At 43.0% G+C, this 20,426-nt stretch overlaps 1 protein-coding gene across 1 annotated transcript in view; it reads left to right on the top strand.

Moving 5' to 3' along the window:
* The window catches only part of LOC145350693 (serine/threonine-protein kinase 32B-like), a 250,846-nt gene that overhangs the window by 204,260 nt on the left and 26,160 nt on the right, over positions 1-20,426 (top strand). The window contains exon 6 of the mRNA XM_080199906.1: positions 448-537. Within this exon, the coding sequence (XP_080056032.1) occupies positions 448-537 (90 nt within the window). The remainder of the gene's footprint in view (positions 1-447; positions 538-20,426) is intronic.

Raw genomic sequence — 20,426 nt, 5'->3', positions numbered from 1 at the left:
TCCACCTAACCTATACATCCTCAGATTGTTGGAGGAAACAACGCAGACACAGGGAGAACATGCAAAGTCTACACAGACAGTCATTCAAGGCCAGAATCGAACCCGAGTCCCTGTGAGGCAGCAGTGTTGTGCCGCCGTGCCGCCTCTGTTTAAAACGTCTTAAGACCTCCCAGAGTCTCTGTTCTTTCAATTCTTGGGAATTTAACTGGATGGTAACCTGCAACCTGAGAACAAAATGTCCAATCTGTCAAAAACAAATCTGCTATTGCCTCCAACCTGTAAGTTATTTGTTCAACAATTCTTTACAGATTTAACTACTGACCACTCTTCTGCAATATGATTCCGTTTGATTTTGTTGGATGAAATGTTGCAGTTTCTGCTTTGCACAACTTGTCTTTACAGAAAACTTCCTTTTAAATTAAAATTGTGTTTCCTTTTTGATTGAAGGACATGTTCACATTACTGATTTCAACATAGCGACTGTGGTGAAGGATTCTGAGAAAGCTCTGTCTATGGCTGGGACCAAGCCTTATATGGGTAAGCAGTGTAATAATCAATACTTAATTCTTATGAGAAGTAAGTAATAAAGGTAATGAATTAGAGATGATATCAGAATGAGAAATCATGGCTTTTAAGGAAATTTGAAAGTTACCAGCATCATTATAAAATGATATAGTACAACTGGCATTTCCCTTAGCTGCTGGAATGTAAATATATTGGAGGCAGTTAAGAGGGGGTTTACTGGATTGATACCTGGAATGAGGATAGGTTGGACAGACTTGGCTTGTTCCCACTGGAGTCCAGAAGAGTGAGGGATGGTTTGGTTGAAGTATGTAAGATCCTGAATGGTTCATGAGAAAGTGGAGGTGGAAAAGATCTTTCTTCTTGTTGAGGAGGCACCTGATGGAGGTTTACACGAGTGTGACAGGCTCGGATAGAGTGGATAGTCAGAGTCTTTTCCACAGGATGGAAAGGGCAAGGGTTGGATGTGAGAGGGGGAAAGTTTGGGGGAGTTGTGAGGGACGGGATTTTCACAGAGGATGGTGAATGCCTGAAACGAGCTGCCGGAGGAGGCGGCGGAAGATTCTATACCAAAGTTCAAGAGGCATCTGGATAGAAACATGAATAGGCACAGAATAGAGGAATATGGACATAGATATAGATAGAGAAGCAAGAAAATATTAAAGAGGCATCTGTCTCGGTACAGACTTGGTGGGCTGAAGGGCCTGTTCCTGTGCTGTATTGTCCTTTGATGACTCCAGAACTAGGGGGAGCTGTTTGAAAATTAGTGAACTCCCTTTTAGGACAGAGATGACAAGAATATCTTTTCCCTGAGGATTGTGCGACTTTGGAACTCTCAGCCTCAGCGGATGGTGGAGGTGGGGGTGTCACTGAATATTTTTAAGGCAAAGATAGATAGATTCTTGTTGGGCAGTGGAATCAAAGATAAGTGGGAATGTTGAATTAGAAACACAAATGGAGTGGCCATGACCTGATTGAATGCATGAGCAGGCTCAAGGGGTCAAATGTCCCTTCTGCTTCTATTTTGTATGTTTGTACCTCTGTGATGTACACCTTCACGTTGGGATGTTACCAATTGTGAAAGTCACAAAGGACATTATTCTGCCGAACACTCTTTGACTACAAACTGATTATTTCACTGGCTGTCTTTTAAATCCAAATTTGTCAGTCTCACTTCACTTTGAAAGAAGTTAACTTGAGTGCCATGCCTACGAATCATTATGAATGAAATACTGTTGGCTTATTTCCGACTTAAATGGTGATAGTAACGAGAATGGAAGCAAACGTAACGAGGCCAAAAATAGATGTGCTGACAGGAAGGATGAAGGTGACAACTCGTAACACAAGAGAATCTCCACATTTAGATTGATTTCTGATATTGTGAATGGTGAAATTCCTGCTAAATGCAGGGGGCACGTCCTCTATCGTGCCAGCTGGTGTAATTATATGTTTCTTCAACTTAAAAAAAGGCTAAGCACTTAATACCGAATTACATCCCATTTACTATCCTAACATCATTAGTAAAGATCTATTTTAAAGACTGCAAAGTAATTTCAAACTTATCTTAAATGTCTGAATAATGGCAAGCAATTATGGGGCCACGCTTAATCTTTTTTAGGCAATCATACAATTAAGAATATTATCATTTTGCCATTAAAATGAAATGATTAGGAATTGAAATACTGTGATCTAAAAAAAGAAAGGCACACCATTAATTCTTTGCCCTGCGGCTAACCTACATGTTAAGTGTGCATTAATGTGTAGTCATTTCCTAAATGAGCTTTCATTGATTGTTCCTCGCCTTCCCGGGCGTTGGTGGAAAGGTCAGTAAAGGGGGAGGACTTGCAGATCCCGGGTTGGGGGATGGGGAAGGGTACCTGATGTTGGAAGGAGGCTGCTAATGCCCCCTTCAACCCCCCGCCCCAACCCTCCATTCCTGTCTAAGCTGGGTACTAAGCTATTTTTCAGGCTTCCCTGTGACGGCCCTGTAGCCCTCCTGCTCACTTGAAAGTTGAGACTATACGGGAAGTAGCCTTTAAATGTTCAATAGTTGGCCAGTTAAGGGCTTCAACTGGGGCAAGGGAGGGTGTACCAGCCTTGACCTCACCATCCCAGCATAAAATTGCAGAGAATTGGATTAGGGTGGGAAGCCTGATGGGAATGCTCCACCCTGCACCCCCACCCCCCAACCCTCCCCCTACGACAAACGTGCCGGAGAGGAAACATAGAACGCTCAGCACATCAATGAGGTTTCCAACAAGTTCACCCAGACATGAAACAGGTCATGGAGATCCCCCCTCAGGAGTGCAAAGGTCATTTTGATCAGGGGGGGAAGGGGGACAATGTAGGTGATGATCAGTGTGGGGGGGGGGGGGGGGGTTGTTATGCTGAGGGATGATCGAAGGGAAGTCCAGAGGCACTTCTGGGAGCGAAGGACGGAAAGGTAAATTTTTGTTTCTGTGATTGGGGCGCCCTGGTCTCAGTGGAGCTGATTCCCCTTGTGACAGTGATGGCACAAACCACGCCCACTCAATTTGTTTTGGCAGTTGAAGGAACAACATCTGAGAGAAAACTGGCCACTGAAGCTGGAGAGTTCCAGGCCGGTTTTCTCACCAGAACTGACACACTGCCAAATTCTTGTAAGATTCCACCCAAATGTCACAGATGGTTGCGGGCAAATTAATAGAAATGTTCTTACACAGTATCAGTATCTGCTGAGTATATGTGTACATGGCCAGCAAGGAAAGATGGGAACAGGTAAACTGATGGTGTTCCCCATCATTGAAAAGACTATTGGCTGCCAATACTCACATCTGAGCAAAGAACTGGAGAGCAACTGGCTTCCAAGGAACTCTGGAAATAAGTTGCCACTTGTCTTCAAGTGAAAGGAAGGAGTTTAACTTGGTGACATTAACATGTTTTTTTTCTTCATAACATTTTTAAATTTTCTGTTTCAAATATTTACCTGTTTTCCTATTGAGAGTTAACAGATATTCTGCTTCCATCACTGTTTCTGAAAACATTTCTTATCCTAACAATCTTCTGTATAAAACAAAAATTCGAATCCTTTAATATAAATGGACAGCAATTATGTTGAAACTGGACTAAATTTAGAGAATCCGTACAGTGGAAAAAACGGCCATTCAGCCCATCAGGTCTACAGCAACTCTCCCTTCTGCTCAATCTCCATAACCCTGCACACTTACCATGATCATTCCACCTACACATCTTGGGACACGAGGGGGCAATTTAGCATTGCCAATCCACCTAGCCTGCACGTCTTTGGAGCACAGAAGGAAACTGGAACACCCAGAGAAAACCCAGGCAGACACAGGGAGAACGTGCAAACTCCACACAGTTACCCAAGGCCAGAACCGAACCTGGGTCCCCGGTATTGCGAGACAGCACTGTTAACCACTCTGCTGCCATACCCCCCATATATTCACTAGAGTGTTTTATACAGTAATGCACATTGGAGCTAACTCTACAGACTTGTGGGAGCTGGATTTTTCTCTGGGTCTCGAATCTTGACATCGGGAACAAATGTGGGTCAGAGCTCACACTTGCTAGCGGTGCAACCTTTCAGGAGGCGATTCCGAATTGGTGGCGTCCACACTCCAGGATGGTGGGATAGGTTCCAATGGAGCCCTGGCAGTCCCTTCAGCAGAGAAGGGCACTGCTGAGACAGGTTAGCCACAGATGGAGGTCAATGTGGAACACCTGCACTGAAGACTCTCAAAGCTGCTAGATACATTGGGATGAAGGGTAAACCCCTTCATAGATTTGGGCAGGGCTGTGATTAAGGCCTTTCACCCATGCCTCACAATATCAGGGACTCAGGTTCGGTTCTGGCCTTGGGTGACTGTGTGGAGTTTGCACATTCTCCCTGTGTCTGCTTGGGTTTCCTCCGGGTGCTCCAGTTTGCTCCCATACTCCAAAATGTGCAGGCTAGGTGGATTGGCAATGCTAAATCCACTGGGGCCTCAACTTTCTGGATCTAATCATACCAGCCTCAATGGCCCAGCGATCTCTGTACACAGTGAGTGGATAGGGGTGCTGGTAGGAGGCAGCACCCCTGGTGACAATGTTCCAGTGAGATTTCAAAACAACCATTAATTTGTTGCCCGTCTCCAGTCCTGCCAGCAGCCGTACCCAAGAAAAGCTTCCCAGTCACATAAAGAAACAGGAATGCCGCCCAAGCATCCTACCCCCTCATCAACTTCCAAAGTACGTCACCCAAAAGGTGACGAAGCCCACAACGCTCCTTTCAACAAGTTGAAGCCCACAGAAGTGTGGCTTTGGCCTTCTCAACCATTAACATAGAGACATCCAGCAAAGTGGGAGAGAAAGAAATACACAGAGGAACTGATCGCGATCAAAGCAATTCATCAGAACGTTCACTATAATTACCTTTTCACTAGTCAAGTCAGGCTCTGTATGTTATTTACTACAGGAAAAAAAATTGATATTAAAAAACAGTCCCTGGTGTTACTTTTCTTAAAGAAACAGGTGCTGTAAAATACCTTGTTGCCAAAGAATGGTATTTAATCTCCATTCTTAACTCCACATTTTGTCTCAGCTGTGCAGAGTATATCTGGCGAATGAACTTGTTGAAAGGAGCATTGCACAACAATTCAAGTCCAGAGATCTCGCGGAGTGTGGAAATTGAATTCAGTAAAAATCTGTAATTAAAAATCTAATTGTAAAAACTCACTGAGTTCCCTATTGTCCTTTAGGGAAGGGACCCTGCTGCCTTTATCTGGTCTGGTCTACGTGTGACTTCAGACCCACAGCAATGTGATTGATTCACATGAGCCCTCTGAAATGGAGGGCAGTTAGGGATGGTCAACAAATGTGGGCCAGCCAGAGATGCCCACATCCCATGAACCAATAAAATAACTGAAATTGCAAAATACGCCTTGATTTTATCGATACGGCTGCCTGAGGCTTGTAAGATCACGCCCGAGGCCAACGGGGAATGTGTCCTGTGAGCCTCGCCTGCCCCGATTTCAGGGCAGCCTTGCTAGTAAAATCAGAGCTGACTTTTACTATTTGATGTGAACAGCAAAGGGAAACATATTTGATATGCTGGTGTGGTTATTCAGATGGTACAAGGCAATCTAAAGCAGACTTTGTAGATTCTGGACCATCTGGAATGGGAACCATACAATGAATAATGAATACAATAGATAAATCCCACGACTGCAAGGGGCAGGATTGGAGTTTTAGAGCTTGGATCAGCACACATTGTGCCATCAATACGTATCCAATGACTGAGTACAGACCCTGAAGCAATAGGGAAAGGAATTGGCTAACCCATTCTGAATTACAAGTAGGCAGGTTGGAGAGAGAGGGTGGCCACTATTAGCAGCAAGTTAATCTCTAACACAAGAGTCTGAAGCAGCAGTGGGCAGTGCGCAGTTCTCCTGACTGGTTTTAAAATTCTGTCGATCCTGAGATCTCCCCGGCCCAGATCCCGTTATGGCTCTCTCGCAAGAGTTTCCAGGCACAGCGGGATTTGCGTCCACCATGAAGGGGGTCAGAAAATCACCCCCCCAGTAACTTCACACTTTTTTTTTACAAGCATAAGAGGTTTGAGGATAAGCCTAATCCTTTTGGGACTGAGGTGAGGAGAAGGTTTTTCTCCCAGAGGATGGTGAATGTGTAGAATTCACTATCACAGAAAGTAGTTGAGGCCAAAACATTTCAAGAAGAAATTAAATATAGCTCCTGGGGCTAAAGGAATCAAGGGAAATGGGGGGAGGGGGGAAGGTGGGATCAGAGTATTGAATTAGATGAGCCATGGTTATAATGAAAGGTGAAGCGAAGGTCCGATTGGCCTACTTCTACTTCTAGTTTCTATGCTTAATATCACAAACACCTAATAGCATTATGGCATTCTGCACAAATAACCTTTATGTTTTGTCTCATAATTACACATTTTGCATTATAAAGTTACACAGGTGTAACCAAAAAACACAAGCAAATACATGTAAAAAGGAAGGTTAGCAGGAGTTATGCAGCATAGAATTTTCATAACTCGACACTTGTATTTCTTTTTCCTCTTATTCCCAGTCTTTAATTCGGCAAACAATGTTTCATTTAAGTCTGCAGTCCATTTGTTATCTTTGCCATTAGCTGTAGGCGTAATGGCCTTCCAAGTTCATTTTCTGAATTCAGGCATGGTAAAACTTTATTTCCAAACAAAAAGGTGAAATGTCTTCTTCGTATTGTAACAACTCACTGTTTTTTCCACGTTAGTCACAAGTAAGGTTTACATTCACACTGCAATGAAGTTACTGTGAAATTCCCCTAGTCGCCACACTCCGGCACCTGTTCGGATCAATGCACCTAACCAGCACGTCTTTCAGACTGTGGGGGGAAACTGGAGCACCCAGAGGAAACCCACGCAGACACAAGGATAATGAGCAAACTCCACACAGACAGTGACCCAAGGCTGGAATCGAACCCGGGGTCCTTGGCGCTGTGAGGCAGCAGTGCTAATCACTGTTCTGCCCTTCTCTGATCAAAACCTCTTTCAGCCAGTTCAAGAATGCTGTTGAGGTGCTTCACATTAAAGGGTTTCATACCCTCGCTTGGGTTGATGTTTCAATATTTCAAGATGCTGTAGTTTCTCCTAACCCCATTGCAAATGGGTCTTATTTAGTTTGCTTTGAACAGCATCAGACATTTTCTCGCTCTGGGTTTTTATTGTTTGTTTCAATATGTCACAAGCCACGTCATTCCACTCCTCTGCAGGTTTTAAACGATCTTTTGTGAGCTGTCCACTTGCCTGTCCACATTGACAAGCACTTGTATTCAGTGTCTACAGTTTATTGACACTTACAGACCATTTTGTGATTTCAGTCATTTCAGCTGACAGTCTTAGTTTTCAGTTCTGCAGGCACTTCTGTACTGTTCATTCGTGAGTTTGATCTATTGGTACTGTAAGCTTGATTAGTTCTTCGCTTCATTGGGTTACAATTCAGCAAGAAATTTTTATTCACTTTGGAACTATGACACTCCATCCCCACTTGTAGAAAACTTGTACTGCCCGCTCTTTCGTTACCCAATTGTCATGATCCCAGTTGATGTTATAACTGAATGGGAAGATCCCAGAATGGAACCCTGTTCTCCCCATGTCTGCGTGGGTTTCCTCCAGGTGCTCCAGTTTCCTCCCATAGTCCAGTGATGTGCAGGTGCATGGTTAGCAAGTTTGCAGATGACCCCAAGATTGGTGGCATAGTGGACAGTGAAGAAAGTCATCTCAGATTGCAACAGGATCTTGATCAATTGGGCCAGTGGGCTGATGAATGGCAGATGGCATTTAATTAAGACAAATGCGAGGTGATGCATTTTGGTAAATTGAACCAGGGCAGGACTTACTCAGTTAATGGTAGGGTGTGGGGAGAGTTACAGAACAAAGAGATCTAGGGGTACATATTCATAGCTCCTTGAAAATAGACTCACAGGTGGACAGAGTGGTGAAGAAGGCGTTTGGCATGCTTGGTTTCATCAGTCAGAACACTGAATACAGGAGTTGGGACATCTTGTTGAAGTTGTACAAGACATTGGTAAGGCCACACTTGGAATACTGTGTGCAATTCTGGTCACCCTATTATAGAAAGGATATTATTAAACTAGAAAGAGCGCAGAAAAGATTTACTAGGATGCTACCAGGACTTGATGGATTGAGTTATAAGAGAGGCTGAATAGACTGGGACTTTTTTCTCTGGAGCATGGGAGGCTGAGGGATGACCTTGTAGAGGTCTATAAAATAATGAAGGGCATAAAAAGATAGTCAATATCTTTTCCCAGAGGTAGGGGAGTCTAAAACTAGAGGGCAAAGGGTTAAGATGAGAGGGGAGAGATACAAAATTGTCCAGAGAGGCAGTTTTTCACACAGAGGATGGTGAGTGTCTGGAACAAGCTGCTAGATGTAGTAGTAGAGGTGGGTGCAATTTTATCTTTTAAAAAGCATTTAGATAGTTACATGGATATAATAGGTATGGAGGGATAGGGGCCAAATGCGGGAAATTGAGATTAGCTTAGGGGTTTTTAAAAAAAAAAGGGCGGCATGGACAATTTGGGCCAAAGGGCCTGTTTCCATGCTGTAAATCTCTATGACTTTAGGTTAGGTGGATTGGCTATGCTAAACGATTCCTTATTGTCCCAAGATGTGTGCTTCGATGGATTAACCATGGGGGATAAGGTGGAGGGGAGGCCCTGTACGGGATGCTCTTTCGGTGGGTCAGTGCCATCTCAGTGGGCCAAATGGCTTCTTTCTGCACTGTAGAGATTCTATGGTTCTATTCTACTTTTGAAAATTAATGCCACATGATTTCCCACTGGTCCTTTGTGTTCCTCTGGATGAAAAAATTGCCAAATTTGCAAAATACATCACACAGATGTCTCAGGGCTGCTCCAATTCACTCATATGCATGTAGCTCATATTATTTCTGTGACTTTGCAAGGTCCTGAAATTTAGAAACAAAACAATTGGGAATTCGGGAAAAAAAAGTCACCCAAACTGTGTGCAAATTTGTGTTCTGCAACCCTATGAAATTGCCACATATTAATGGTGTACATCAGTGGGATCTTTAGTCACTGATTACGATTAGAAACGGAAGAGGATTAAATTCGAATGCATAAACTGTCATAAAAACCTTGTCACCTAATTGGTAACACTGTGTTTCATGTCACAGTTAAAAGTTTAATAGAAATTTCTGGAAACACTCAGCAGCTTTGGCAGTTGTGGACAAAAGAATCAGAATTAACAGGCTGGATTTTCAAAGTCTATGACACCAGGACCCAGCACGAGTGGGAATTAAAATTTATGGCCCCAGAGATTGGCTTGAGATCCAGATACCGGATAGTTAAGGATTTTCACAGAGGGAAACAGTGGTGGGGGGTGCAGGAAATGCACTCACCACCAATTTATAGATCCTTTAAGATCCTTAAGGAGCATGTGAGAAGGTATTTTAATTCAAGATTGGAATTTTTTTAATGTCTTTTGTCCCAGCAGGCCAAATCGTTGTATGCACATTTGTTCGGGGGCCCTGTTAAGCCTTTTATTGCATTAATTTTTAAATTAATGAACATTGACACAAGCGTGGCTCCTAGCCTTCTCATCAGTCACTGCTTTCCACATGTTTCACCTCAAGGAGTTGCCTGTTTTAATTGGCAGCAACAGTCCCCATCATGCCTTTGGTGTTGGCATCACACAGGCAGCTCTCCAAGCCACTAACTGGGCACTGAGTTCACTTTCTGTCCATTTGTGTTTAAACATAACATCTGAGAATCTGGCCCAATGTTTCTGATCCTGTGTTGTTAATTCTGTTTCTCTCACCATAGATGCTGCTGAATATCTCCAGCATTTTCTGTTTTCTTATTATTTCAGATCTCCAGCATTTGCTCTTGTATAAAAGCTTAAGAGAAACTCGGAGACATTTTCACAGTTTAATATGATAAAATTACAAATATTAGTATGATGAAAGTGTGCGAATGATATATAACATATGTACGTATAGTGTGTTTTTTATGTTTCAGGAGAATGTTTAAAAATTCAGCTTTATGCCACAGGTAGTCAGTATGTCTGGTAGGAATATAGCTCAGATGCTGAGAGAGCAGGATAATTATTTCAATGTTGCAAATGGTTTAGTAGAGATGTTGGACTTTTTTTTAACCTAAGTTCTCTAAAGATTTTTGCTTAGAGGGATTGATAGGATCATGTGATTATATGGTTGATAAGTAGGGCAAAAAGGCTTTTACAGAAAAGAGTTGGAGTTTGGCTGTTCTGGTTGTAGTGAGAATCTTTCAGACTTCTGAAAGCTCTCTATCTCTCTGAAAACTCACAAGGCTGACTATACTCATTTTAACAAATATATTTGTGATTGCTAACTATATTTAGATGGCCTTTAAGCCCTTTAAGAGGAATGCTACTTATTTAGAAGTGAAGCAGTGATACATTAGAAACTAAAGTTGTTTTCTTTCATTTTAAAATTATTGTTCAACTTTTAATGGTTAAGCTGCTTCATTTGTTAGCATTATAGTTAAACTGTGTTATTAAATAAAGTTTGTTTTTATAATAAAAGATCCCTAATTTGTTAGTGAAATTACTCTTGGAGTGGACCATCCTATCCTCACATTTATGCCACAATAGGAAAAATGTTGGTGTTCGATCTGGCTTCCTAATGTAATTTGGGATTCTGGTTCAGGGCCCTATCATTATTCTGAAATGATGAATAATGGACAGTTCAGAACTAGAGAAACTATTCTCCGAATGTTAAGGAATATGTCAGAAAAGATCTGTTGGCTTTATACTTAGAACTATCAGAGAGTAAGGTATGTTTTTTTTAAGTTCATCATCAGGATTTAAGTTAAGGAGCATGAGAGAAGCCAGTTTATTGCTGACATACAGCAGGTTGAGAATGAGAAAGTAATTGTGTAGTGTGAAGGATTGTCTCAGGATAAGGGATTGGTCACGTAAGATTGATAGGGTTGCAATCTTTGGAATTCTCTATCCCAGGAAGCTGTGAATATTCAGTCATTAAGTACATTCATAGAATTCCCATAATGCCAAAGGAGATCAACTCTCTGGAAGAGTATTTTACCCAGGCCCTATTCCCATAACCCCACATATTTACCCCACTAATTCCCCCTAACCTATACATCCCGAGAGACTAGCATGACCAATCCACCTAACCTGCACATCTTTGGACTGTGGAAGGAAACAGGAGCACCTGGAGGAAGCCCACACTGACACAGGGAGAATGTGCAAACTCTACACAGTCACACAAAGCCAAGTCCCTGGCACTGTGAGGCAGCAATGCTAACCACTGTGCCACCGTGCCACCCATTCGTTGCTGAGAGACAGATTTATGGGTACAAAGCTAATCAGGGGATATGGAAATTGGGCTGGATGGAGGGTGTAGGGGGAAGTGGAAGCAGATCAAAATTCACCCTAGATCCTATTGAATGAAGGAACAGGTTTAAGAGTGTATGTCCTACTCTGGTTCCCTTTTCTTAAGTAATTCATTGCTCCTACGTACAATAATTCATGAGTATAGGAATAAGATAAAATCATTGAATTTCTTCTCTATTAAGAGGTGAATTTGAAAGCTTCAAACTCTTTAGATTTCCAATTGGTATCTAGAGTCTCCTAATTGCCCCATTGAAAGAAATTGCATGGAAGTTCTTCCCAAATTAATCCCTGTTTTAAAGTACTCGGCCAGACACAATAGGGAAAATATAAGTGCTGGAAAGCATGGCAGGCAGTATCCGTGGAGAGCGAAGCAGGATGAAGCAAGAGTCAGCCAGCAGCCAGTGTCGCTGTAACACAGCCAGCCAGCCAGCAGGCTCAACAGGCTGAGACTGTGATGTCCCCCTTTAATGGGAGAAAATCCCACCCTCTAGCACCATAACCGAATGGTGGACACTAATGGGACTGCAAGAAGGCCCATTCAGAGCCTTGATGAATCCTGGAGCCAGATAGGCCCTTGCCTTTATAACAGGGAGGACTAAGTCGACCTCAGGAGGAAACGGTGAGGGAAGTGTTTTGAATGTCCAAGCAAGGAGGAACAAAAAGAGTAGTAACATCTACAGGATGGGTTCTTTCACATGCAAATCTGGGCATTCTGCCTGTTAAAGGGGTAAATCTTTTAGGATTGAGGCGAGGAGAAATTTCTTCAGCCAGAGGGTGGTGAATCTATGGAAGTCACTCCAACAAGAAAGTAGCTGAAGCCAAAAGATTGTATGATTTTAAGAAAAATTTGGATATAGTTCTGAGGGCTGAAGGGATTGAGGAATAGTGGAGAGAAAGCAAGGTCAGGATATTGAATTTGATGATCAGCCCTGGTCAAAATGAATGATAGAGCAGGGCCGAATGGTCTACTGTTTTTAGTTTCTATGAAGGCCTCCAACTACAATTCATCCCTATAGAGGAAGATGATCAGTTCTGTGGTTCCACAAAAAGCCTTATCAGATCCTTTAAAGGAACACTGAGGATAACAAACATGCAAGTTTTGATTTCATATGACACTAATAAATAAACTTAAACTTAAAAATTTTGAATTCCTCTACCACTGGCACACCATGGCTGTAGAATTCATTGCTGCAACTCACTAAGGCCTTGGAAACAATACCTCCCAAAGCCTTGACGTCCATCACCTAAAACAACAAAAGCAGCAAATACATGGGAACACTATCACCTTCAAGTTCCCCTCCTATAACCAAGCCCACGTACCATCCTGGCTTGATAATCGTAGAATCCCTGTGGTCCAGAAGGAGGCCATTTGGCCCATCGAGCCAACAATCCCATCCAGGCTCTATCTCTCTATGCCCCTGACTAACCCTGTTAATTTCCCTGACACCAAGAAACAATTTAATATGGCTAATCAACTTAGCCCAGATACCTTTGGACTGTGTGAGGAAACCGGAGCACCCGGAAGAAACTCACGCAGACATGGGCATAATGTGCAAACTTGAAGCAGACAGTCAGCCTGGCAGCAGTGCTAACCACTGCACCACGGTGCTGCCTCAATGGATCACCACTTCTTCGTAATTGCCGGGGGTCAGACTGCTTTTTTAAAAAAACATTTATTTATTAGTCACAAGTAAGGCTTGCATTAACACTGCAATGAAGTTACTGTGAAATTCCCCTAGTCACCACATTCTGGTGCCTACTCAGGTTAATTTACCAAACCAGCATGTCTTTCAGACTGTGGGAGGAAACTGGAGCACCTGGAGGAAACCCATGCAGACACAGGGAGAACGTGTAAACTCCACTCAGGCAGTGAGCCAAGCTGGGAATTGAACCCAGGCCCCTGGCGCTGTGAAGCAGCAGTGCCACACTGTCCTGGAATGGCTTCCATCACATGGCTTGCATTGGGTCAAAAATGAGATTCAGAATCACCACCTCAATGGCAATTAGGGATAGGCAGTGAACGATGAACGAGCTAGCAATACCCACAATCTGAGAATGAATTTTTACTTACAAAAGAAAAAGATGCGTTCAGTAGGACGCTGTAATAGATCAGCTGCATACAGATTGTTCTATAAACGGGAAAGAAAATTGATATTCTGCACAAGCACTCTAAAGCATCACTTGAGGTCGCAGTTTGTAAATGAATCCCTTAGAATGCTAAACGCAACACAGTTGAGCAATCAAGATCAACACCAGTTACCGTGGCTGCTGCTGCATATCATCAGGCATGGTATATATAGCTTTAGTGATTTCCATTTTAAATATCCATCATAAATGCAAATGCTTTCTTTGTTGGAGGGTTGGTTGCTTTACAACATCAATTTGGATTTATATCATTCCTTTAATGTAATAAACAGTTCCGAGGCTCGATACAGGAAAGTTATAAAAACTGAAGCCACGTAAAGCAAGATATTGGGGATAATAACTCAAAGCTCGATCAAAGAGCTCAATTTTGGGGCATCTTAAGGGGGGAGAGTCAGATCGAGAGGCGGAGAGGATGAGGGAGGGAATTTTGGAGATTAAACTTAAATTTAAGTTTATTTTTTAGTGTCACGAAAAGGTTTACATTAATACTACAATGAAATTACTGTGAAAATCCCCTAGTCGCCACACTCCGGCATCTATTCAGGTACACGGAGGGAGAATTTAGCACGGCCAATGCACTTAATCAGTACATCTTTCAGACTGTGGGAGGAAACCCGAGCACCTGGAGGAAACCGATATAGACACGGGGAGAATGTGCAGACTCTGCAGGCAGTGACCCAAGCTGGGAATCGAACCCAGGTCCCTGGAACTGGGAGGCAGCAGTGCTAACCACTGTGCTGCCATGGTGGCAAAATTAGAGATAGGCAGCTCCAGCATGGCGACCAATGATGGAGCAATTAACATCAGGGAGTGCTTACGGGACCAGAGTTAGAGGAACACAGATATCTCAGAGTGTTGTAAGGCTGTAGGAGAGTACAGAATTAGGGAAAGGCCAGGGTATGGAGGGATTTGAAAATGAGGATTGGGATTTTAGAATTCAGGCATTGTTTAACTGGGTGCCAGTGTAGGTGAGCCAACATAACACAGTGATGTTGGGTGAATAACATTTGATGTGAGTTAGGACACATCGGCTTTGGATGACTTCCTTTTCACAGAGTCATCCAGTTTCCTAAAGCCCAGAGCCCCATCATTGGCACCTATTGTGGATGAAGAGATTTTTCAGGGAAGAAACCCCCTCTTGTCTATCAGAAATTCAAAGGGATTCCTCTCCCAGATGGTCTCTCATAAAGAGTCCCAGCTGTCAATGCTGGATATGCTGGAAGTTGTCAAGTTGCATTCATCTTTCAAAAGTTAGCTCTTTCCAACTTCTTCAGGATAAAAATTTAAGGCAACAGAGGGCACTGAGGTGAAAAAACCTACCATTAATGGTAACCTCATCAAGAGTTACCCCAAACAGCAAAATAGGAGTGCTAAAACAAGACATGAACATCCACAACCTTGGTCTTGAGAACAATTGCGGTGGTAGAGACACACTTTCACTGTCTATGGGAGGGGCTCTGTAATATCCTCCTCAGAATCATCATAAAAACCATACAGTATGAAAGGAGGCCATTCAACCCCTGACAACAATCCCACCCAGGCCTATCCTTGTAACCCTGTGTATTTACCCTGAAAATCCTCCTGATACTAAGGGGCAATTTTTTACCACGGCCAATCCATCTAACCCACATGTCTTCGGACTGTGGGAGGAAACCAGAGCAGCCGGAGGGAACCCACTCCGACATGGGGAGAACATGCAAACTCCACACAGACAGTCACCCAAGGCTGCAATTGAACTCATGTCCCTGGCACTGTGAGGCAGCCCCACCATGCCGCCCATAGACATATGTCAAGACATGGCATGACGTCTGCCCCACAGTTTTGAAATAATGCTGGAACAGTCATATCGATTGATTCTTTTTTCACAATGCTGAAAGTGCTGAAACCGTTAGCTTGGATTACTGACCTCTCATCTGTCACCTTCTAACATAAATCTCTATAGGACCCAGCAATTTAGATTTAATTGTGGATAATTTGCAGATGATACAAAGATAGCCGGAGGAATAGATAGTATTGAGGGGCTCGGGTGGCTGCAGAAAGACTTGGACAGGTTAGGAGAGTGGGCAAAAAAGTGGCAGATGGAATACAATGTGGGAAAGTGTACGGTTAAGCACTTTGGCAGGAAGAATAGAGGTGTATACTATTTTCTAAATGGGGAGAGAATTCAAAAATCAGCAGTGCAAAGGGACTTGGGAGTCCTAGTTCAGGATTCTCTAACTTGCAAGTTGAGTTGGGTGTTAGGAAGGCAAATGTAATGTTAGCATTCATTTCAAGAGGACTAGAATACAAAAGCTTATACAAGACTTTATAAGGCTCTGGTCGGACCACATTTGGATATTTGTGAGCAATTTTTGGCTCCTGTATCTAAGGAAGAATGTGTTGGCCTTGGAGAGAGTCCAGAGGAGGTTCACAGAATGATCCCAGGAATGAAAAGTTTGATGTATGAGGAGCCTTTAAGGACTATGGGTCTGTACTTGAGTTTAGAAGGATCTCATTGAAAATTACAGAATACTGAATGGCCTGGATAAAGTGGATGCAGAGAAGATGCTTCCATTCGTAGGAGAGACTAGGATCTGAGGGCACAGCCTCAGAATAAAGTTTAGAACCATGATGAGGAGGAATTTCCTCAGCCAGAGAGTGGTGAATCTATGGAATTCATTGCCTCAGAAGGCTGTGGGGGCCAGGCTATTGAGTGTATTTAACACAAAGATAGATAGGGTCTTGATTGGTAAGGGGGTTAAAGGTTATGGGGAAAAGGCGGGAGAATGGGGTTGAGAAACTTATCAGCCATGATCAAACTACTCGATGGGCCAAATGGTCAAATCTGCTCCTGTATGTAATGATCTTGTGGTCATAATCAGTGACAAACTTGCAACCAGAATGAGACAAATATAAAGCTAAACTGTAGTTCTAATTCAAGCCTGAACAGTTCTTAATTATTCATTAGTTCTGAATTTCTATTCAGTGTGGCTCACAAAGGCAAGTTTCCTATTTACCTCCTTCCGTTCAATGGTCAGCTTGCTGCTTCCTTGCCATGACCCAGGTTAAAATGCAGTGGCTCCATTGGCAGTAACAGGGCTCCGATGTTGGAAATGTGTGCAGGCCACTGCCTGCTCAATTCTGGCAGTGCAGTGCAGGAGGTTCATAAGAATGATCCCTGGAATGAAGAGCTTGATGTAAGAGGAACGGTTGAGGACTCTGGGTCTGTACTTGTTGGAGTTTAGAAGGCTGAGGGAGAATCTTATTGAAACTTACAGGATACTGCGAGGCCTGGATAGAATGGACATGGAGAGGATGTTTCCACTAGTAGGGACAACCAGCACCAGAGGGCATAAGGATAAAGAGACGATCCTTTAAAACAGAGATGAGGAGGAATTTCTTCAGCCAGAGAGTGGTGAATCTGTGGAACTCTTTGCTGCAGAAGGCTGTAGAGGCCAGGTCATTGAGTGTCTTTAAGACAGAGATAGATAAGTTCTTGATTAATAAGGGGATCAGGGGTTAGGGGGAAAAGGCAGGAGAATGGAGATGAGAAAAATATCAGCCATGGTTGAATGGCAAAGCAGACTTGATGGGCCGAATGGCCTAATTCTGCTCCTATGTCTTATAGTCTCATAGTCACCTGCTGGGTAGACCACAGGCAGTAGGAAAGAAGCAAGTTCCACCTGGGTGACTGGTCGGGTTTTTAGCAGCAGAGTTTGGTTTGCAGTCAACCTCCACCTTTCTTTCAGAGAGCAGTCAGATATACGGTAATGCAAACAAATAATAGAAACTCACTCAACATTTCTAACTCTTGATTTAAATAAAAAAGCCCCAAGCAGGATTGCATAAAGTGAAATTCTGGAAAAGTTAACTGTTGATTAAAAAGCTAATCAATGAAATTCAGCGGTTTTTGCCTTTGCATATAAATATGTTCATTACTTGTGAAAAAGAGGAGGAATTGAATAACTTCACATCATCAGTGGATGCAAAACTAATCAATTTTGATTGACTGAGAATGCACCGAATTGTGACTTGTGCATTTGGCAAATGTCTCCATGGTCGGTTTACCCTCTTGTCAATCTGGCAGTAATGTATTCCTCTGCTGTTTTGCTTTATGCAAACGTATCAAAATTATATTTTAAATGTATTTCGTGGTAATCAAAGTTCTGGCAAAATGCTGATTTCCAGAAGGTGCTCCCATCTCTATAATTGCAGTTCCTTAATTCAAATGTCTTGTAATTCTAAAATCAAATTTGGAACATTTTACAACCTACAAATGGTTACCCGATTTACACATTTGCTTTGTTTGACTCTTGCATTCACTCAGTAAGTGCATGGTGACACAATGGTTAGCACTGCTGCCTCACAGTGCTAGGGAATCAGGTTCAATTCTCAACTTGGGTCACTGTCTGTACGGAGTCTGCACGTTCTCCCCATATCTGTGTGGGTTTCCTCTGGATGTTCCGATTTCTTCCCACAGTCCAAAAGATGTGCTGCTCAAGTGGATTGGCCATGCTAAATTCTCCCTCAGTCTACCCAAACAGGCACATAGGGGATTTTCACAGTAACTTCATTGCAGTATTAATGTAAGTCTAATTGTGACACTAATGAATAAACTTAAAAACTTATTATCATTCTCAGCATGCCAAGGGAATATTTCTGTTCTTCAGCTATTTTTCTTGTGGTAAGAATTACTGGAACTTATTAGGTTATTTGATTGTTATACCAACTATATCAAAGTAGAAGTAATTTGAGATATCATTTTGTGGAAAGTGTTTTTTTAGCTCTTCACTGTGTTCTCATATGCAGGAGTCACTGAGAGATCATGGCACAGAAGGGCTCCACACTTGTTCTGTGTAGAGCAATTCAGTTAGTCCCATTCCCCTGAATGATCTTACAGTCCTGCAAGTTTATTTGCCTCAAATATCTATCCAATTTCCTTTTAAAACCAATGGACATCTGCAATTCCAGCACACACATAGGCAGCGAGTTCCAACACATAATACTCACTGCATGAAAAAGTCCTTCTTTATATTCCCTCTATCACTTTCCCAAATTTTTAGTCTGTGTCCCCTAGTCCTTGCATTAGCTAAAGAGTCATGATGTGGATATGCCGGCGTTGGACTGGGGTAAACACAGTAAAAAGTCTGACAACACCAGGTTTAAGTCCAACTGATTTATTTGATAGTAAACTCACAAGCTTTCGGGGTTTGTCCCTTTGTCAGGTGAATGGAGAGATCTGGCCTCAGACAGAGCATATAAAGCACAGACAGTTTACAGATTACTGATTAGAATGCGAACCTTTACACCTAAGGTGTAAAGATTTACACCAAGCACCTTTACACCAAGGTGCTCTTCGTGCCTTCTCAATCCTTCACATACTCTTGAAAGTGAGATGATCAGAACTGGATGCAATGCTATAGTTGTGGACTAAGCAGAGCTTTATAAAAGTTACATACATTGTCCCTGCTTCAATGTGAATATTTTAATACAAAGGCTAAGATTCTAGGGGATGGGGTGGGATGAGAATGGTTTTGGACTTCTGGGTGGGGTGGGTGTGACCAGACTTTCGTGTGTAGGGGTCAAACCTTGGCAGGTGTGAAGGGGGTCAGAACTCAGGGGTGGGGGTTTGGTATGGCGGGGGCTCAAGGGGGCTGGGTTGGACCTGTGGGGTAAGGTTTGGGTCAAGACTGTGGGATGGGTGTTGTGTCGGGTATGGAGGTATTCGAGTTGAGTCAGAGGAGAGTTCGAGCCACAGCATCCCTACAGTACATGGTTGGCTGGAGTCTCCTGGGGGATCGGGGATGGGTGGGAGTCTTAAGAGGAGGTGGGCTTTGATCTCTAGAACAGTCACCCAGAAGTTAGAAGAAAAATTCTTCTATTGTTTTCTGAATAATTATTGGTGTAACTCATTGGAATCCTCCAAAGTTTGCAATTTAAATTACATTTTCAGATGATTCCCAGTACAAAGCTATTGCCCAGTGGAAGCTTGCTCTCCTGAGCAGTTGCCATGTAAACCCCTACCTGTGATACTCTGGGATGGATTTCTTCTTTGCTGAATCCCTGCATTCCGGTGTGAGGGAACACAGAGTTTATGGCCCACAGTTCATTATTTTCATTTTTGCCCATTATTATCAATTCTTCACAAAAAATCACAACAAAGCGAAATATCTGGATAGAATGGTTTGGTAGGGCCTGTTTACTTTAGGAGAGAGGTCAGTACCTGGGGCATGTCAGTTGGTAGAAGGATTCAAGGATAGCGGAAGAATTCTTTTTCACCCAGAGGGTTGTGGGGATATGGAACTGACTGCCTGAAAGGACAGTAATACCAGAAACACCCAACTCATTTCAAAGCAGCACGGTGACACAGTGGTTAGCACTGCTGCCTCACAGTGCCAGGGACCCGGGTTCAATTCCTGGCTTGGGTCACTGTCTATGTGGAGTTTATACATGCCTCCCGTGTCAGCGTGGGTTTCATCTGGGTGCTCCGGTTTCCTCCCACAGGCCAAAGATGTGTGGGTTAAGCGGATGGGCCATGCTAAATTGCTCCCAAGAGTCAGGGGGACTAACTAGGGCAAATGCATGGGTTTATGGGGATAGGGCCTGGGTGGGATTGTGGTTGGTGCAGACTTGATGGGCTGAATGGCCACCTTCTGTGCTTTAGGATTCTATGAAAGATGTCTTGCACTTCGATCATTGTAACCTGCAGAGCTACACAGCAAATGCTGGAAAGTGGGATTAGGCTGTGTGACTCATTTACTGACCAGCAAAGACACAATGGCAAAGTGGCCTCTTTCTGCACTGCAACTTTCTATAAAACTAACTTCTGGAGCAAGAACTGAAAGCTTGGTGCAAC

This window comes from Carcharhinus amblyrhynchos, chromosome 1, assembly GCF_965287045.1.
Source record: "Carcharhinus amblyrhynchos chromosome 1, sCarAmb.v2.hapA, whole genome shotgun sequence".
NCBI lineage: Eukaryota > Metazoa > Chordata > Chondrichthyes > Carcharhiniformes > Carcharhinidae > Carcharhinus > Carcharhinus amblyrhynchos.
The sequence above is the reverse complement of the archived record's forward strand: the minus strand, read 5'-3'. Positions and strand labels throughout refer to the sequence as shown.